The sequence below is a fragment of the Phaethon lepturus genome, unplaced genomic scaffold, assembly GCF_000687285.1.
Source record: "Phaethon lepturus isolate BGI_N335 unplaced genomic scaffold, ASM68728v1 scaffold40088, whole genome shotgun sequence".
NCBI lineage: Eukaryota > Metazoa > Chordata > Aves > Phaethontiformes > Phaethontidae > Phaethon > Phaethon lepturus.
In genome coordinates, this window is record NW_010556188.1 from 1 (window position 1) to 3,882 (window position 3,882).

Here is a 3,882-nt window from a genome sequence, read left to right on the forward strand (position 1 = left end):
TCTGCTCCGGCGCTTTATGCCAACCCATTCGTTGCTTTTCTGCTTAGATGCTCTAAACCCTGGGTTGCGTTGGGGAAGCTCCCACGGGCTGCCTCTCCGCAGCGGGACCGTGGTTTCCTGTTACTCACTAGCGACATTTCCACGCGTGCCCTGCAGGTAAAGCCCACCTACGCACCAGATCTGTTGCTTTGCCTCCCAAGACGAAATTCCCCAAATCCCGAGCGAGAAGCGGCAGCCGTCATCCTCCCGGCGAGCCCACGCGCGGGCAGACGCCGAACGGTTTCTGACATGGGCTGGGATGCCAGTGACTGATTTATTAGTCATGCCGTCGGCCTGCTGCTTGCATGATTTTACTGCTCTGAGCTACAATTTCCCAAGCTGAGGAGGAGTAATCCGGCAGATTTAACTTCAGGTTCTGCCTGGGTGAACCTGCTGGAAGCTGGCTGAGGAGCACCACGTGTTGTTAAGGGGGTGTCTGGCTTGCGTAGGCAGAGCCAGGAATACTAGAAATAGGACGTGATTTTTTTCAACTGCATTGCAAGAAGCAAAGAAACGCTCAGGAGGTGAAGGTGGCTTTTTTTGAAAGCGGGTTTTAGAGACTGGTCTCTTTGCCTGCTTTGTACGGGGACGTCTTTGCGGTGTGCCTCAGCGTCCCACTAAGTGGTGGGTTTTCTGTTACCCTCCGCTGCCCGTTACCGGTGCGCAGAGGGGGTTTGGGGCAGGGACCATCTCCACCTGCACCGTCCTGCTGGCGTGAGCTCAGGATCTGCGCAGTTCCCGCGTTCCCCAAGCAAAAGTAGAGCTGAACAGAGGTGGTGTTACCCAATACATAAAACAGCTAAAGCCTGTCTCTTCTGATTTCAGAATGTTACACAAACCGTAGAAGAAGAAAAACCTGAGCCTCCGACCGTCCAGGAGATCAAACAGAAAATTGAAAAATACAATGCAAAAGTTACAAACTGCCTGTTGATGAAGCTGGTATGTATTGGGCTCTGTTTAGGTAATATATGCAGAAAGACCGACGCGGGTTTCTCTGGGCTGTGAACTGAGCCAGGCTGTGGGAAGGCATCTCTGAGGAAAGAGGGCTCGTGGCTGTTGAGATGTTCTTGTCTTCCTTACCCGATCTGCTTTTTCTCCTGCTTGGGTTTCCTTAGCGTTAGTCCCCGACTCTTGAGATAACCCTTCCCCGCCTCGTCCCCTCTCCACTGGGAGCACTGGCACAGTAAGCTCTGGCCAGCCCGTGCCGCGAATGACTTGCCACAAATAGATGAGCCCACGTTGTTCTAGCGGGGATGAGTCACGGTAAAACTCGGGCTGCGACACTGCAGCTCAGCTGTCGCAAAGTGGGTTTAGAAACGCCAAGTGGATTTAGAAACACAAAGTGGATTTAGAAACACAAAGCCTTTCTAGAAAGAGACACTTTTCTCCTCTGCCAGACCTGTTTAAGCAGAGGTCTAAGAACCACAGTGGATGTTGTATATGTTGAAGCTTTGATTGCAAACTTGCTTACCACCACCTGGAAGTAAAGCCTTGGTGATATGTGGTGAGAAGACAGGGAAAAGACAATTTGTTTAACAAAGCAGAGTACCGCAAAGGTACAAACTTCCCAGTGTCTTACAGAGAGGGGAAAAAGCTGCTTAAAGAGTGAAATAATTAAACTGTAGAACTTCCAAGAACAGCAGCTATGTAACTCCCTGGTGCTTGCTAACAGCTGAAAGCAAACCTAAAGTTTATTTTAAATGGTAAATCTTACAATTTCCTTCGTGAAGGCTGCACAGTAACTTCTGCTGGAATGTCTCGCCCATCGATTTTTATCTCCTCGTGACTTGTAGGAGTCATTTGAGACCCAAATGTTTACTCTTGAGTTGCTTTGCTTGAAGCTTGGCAAAAGTGCAGTCTTGGGGCTGGGCTGGGCGCGGGCGCTGGTGGTGGCCCCTCGGCGGGACGGCAGGCAGCGCTCCTGGCACCCGGGCTGGATCCCTCGGCTTGTTCCTGCCTGGCACCCACGGACGGACCGTACGGAGCCGGGCTTTCCTCTCCATTTCTGCAGAGCTGAGGGTAGGGTCAGGGACCTAGTGTGAGACAGGCTGATCCTGGATGGTGATTTATTACATGTGAGAATCCCGTAAGCGGGGAATAAAACATGAGGAAGATGGTCGGGAGATCCCGCTGAACACGAGGGGCAGAGACCTTCCCAGAGGTTTCAGATCCTCACTTAAGTGCAACTACAACTTAGATGTCATGGTTTCCATACTGACTTGTAGCAGCGTTGGGTTTAAACGAGGCGAGGTCGCACGGACGTGAGGAAGGGATGAGTCATTACCCAGTGGAAGGAACAGGGCACAACCAGTAGTGACGAACTCGAAATTACTGGTTACTTTTAACATGATTAATAAAATCCCCTCAAGCTCCTAGCGGTACCGAGGGGTGGAGAGTCCTGCGGTCACCCCGCAGGCTGCAGCACTGTAAACCAGAAAGCCCCACGCAGCGGGAGAAGGACTGGAACGGCTTCCCCGAGCCTGACCCGCCTCTCCTTTGCTTTAGAACGACGATGGGACGTACACAGGTTTCATTAAAGTGCATTTGAAACTGCGCCGCCCCGTGACGGTACCGGCAGGGATCCGGCCGCAGTCCATCTACGATGCCCTCAAGGAGGTGAACCTGGCCGACACGACGGACAAGAGAACCTCATTCTACTTGCCGCTGGATGCCATCAAGCAGCTCCACATCAGCAGCACGACCACAGTGAGCGAGGTGATCCAGGGGCTCCTGAAGAAATTCATGGTGGTGGATAATCCTCAGAAGTTTGCACTTTTCAAGGAGATGCGGAAGGATGGGCAAGGTGAGTTCGTGCCCTCGGAGCCGCCAGCTTTCCTGCGGGGTCAGGCGCTTGCTGTTTTGTGTGACAGAAACATCGTCAAAGCATTCGTCTGGGGCTCGGTGGTGTGCCAGGCAGGCGGTGCCCGTCAGATGAGTAAATGGCCTGGCCACCACAAGAGGGGATGCTGCTTAAGCTAATGGGGAATTCCTGGTTTTCAGAAGGGGGCTGAAGGCCCCTAAGACCTAACAGAGATTGTTATGGATCTCTGATAGAGACTCAGCTGTCTCCACTGTGATCCTGAGCAGCATGAACTGCTTTTACGTGCCGCCGTTGACCTCCTGAGCTTTCCGCTGCCCTGGCAGCCACGGGCTGACTGTGGATGTCCGCTGTCCCCTTGCAGTGCTCTTCCAGAAGCTTCCTCTCACCGAGTACCCGCTGTACCTCCGGCTGCTGGCGGGCCCCGACACAGATGTGCTCAGTTTTGTGCTGAAGGAAAACGAAACAGGGGAAGTTGAGGTATGTAGGTGACTCCTTCCCTTGGGTTTAACGTGAACGCGAACAGCGCTGCGGGGCACGCAGCAGCACTGCAGAGCTGCGGGACGTATGGCAGAGGCAGCACGCGTTGGAGCGAGCAAGGCTGCTTCCCTCTGATGGGACTGTTTGCCATACACAGTGATACCAGCTTCACTCCAAACTTAAATTATCAGCTCAATGGACTGCTTGTACCTCACTTTAAAAAAAAAAAAAAAAGGATCATCTATTGCTCCTCAAGTATGTTGATTTTTTAGAAAATTAAACTTGAGCTGTGAAAATGCTGTGGCCAGTTTTGATGGCCAAACCATAATCTGTTTACAGAACCAAGCAACGCCATCCCAGAGTTAATCCTCAATAATTAGATCAGCTAAACACTGTTGTAAGTAATCCACTAATTTAAGTAGAAGCCAGGGACACTCAACGTAATAAATTTGCAGTCAGTTTTTGGTTGCAATCATGCTCCCCATGACAAAGGCAAACGGTGGGTGCTGCTGCATCCAGCAGGATTCTGCCTCCCGCGCCGGCAG

General features: G+C 51.9%; 1 protein-coding gene across 1 annotated transcript in view; it reads left to right on the forward strand.

Moving 5' to 3' along the window:
- Window positions 1–864: 864 nt before the first annotated feature.
- RASSF5 (Ras association (RalGDS/AF-6) domain family member 5) overlaps window positions 865–3,882 on the forward strand; it is a gene marked incomplete at its 5' end in the record, with an annotated part of 3,834 nt that continues 816 nt past the window's right edge. The window contains 3 exons of the mRNA XM_010292406.1: window positions 865–978; window positions 2,545–2,842; window positions 3,222–3,337. Of these exons, the coding sequence (XP_010290708.1) occupies window positions 865–978; window positions 2,545–2,842; window positions 3,222–3,337 (528 nt within the window). The remainder of the gene's footprint in view (window positions 979–2,544; window positions 2,843–3,221; window positions 3,338–3,882) is intronic.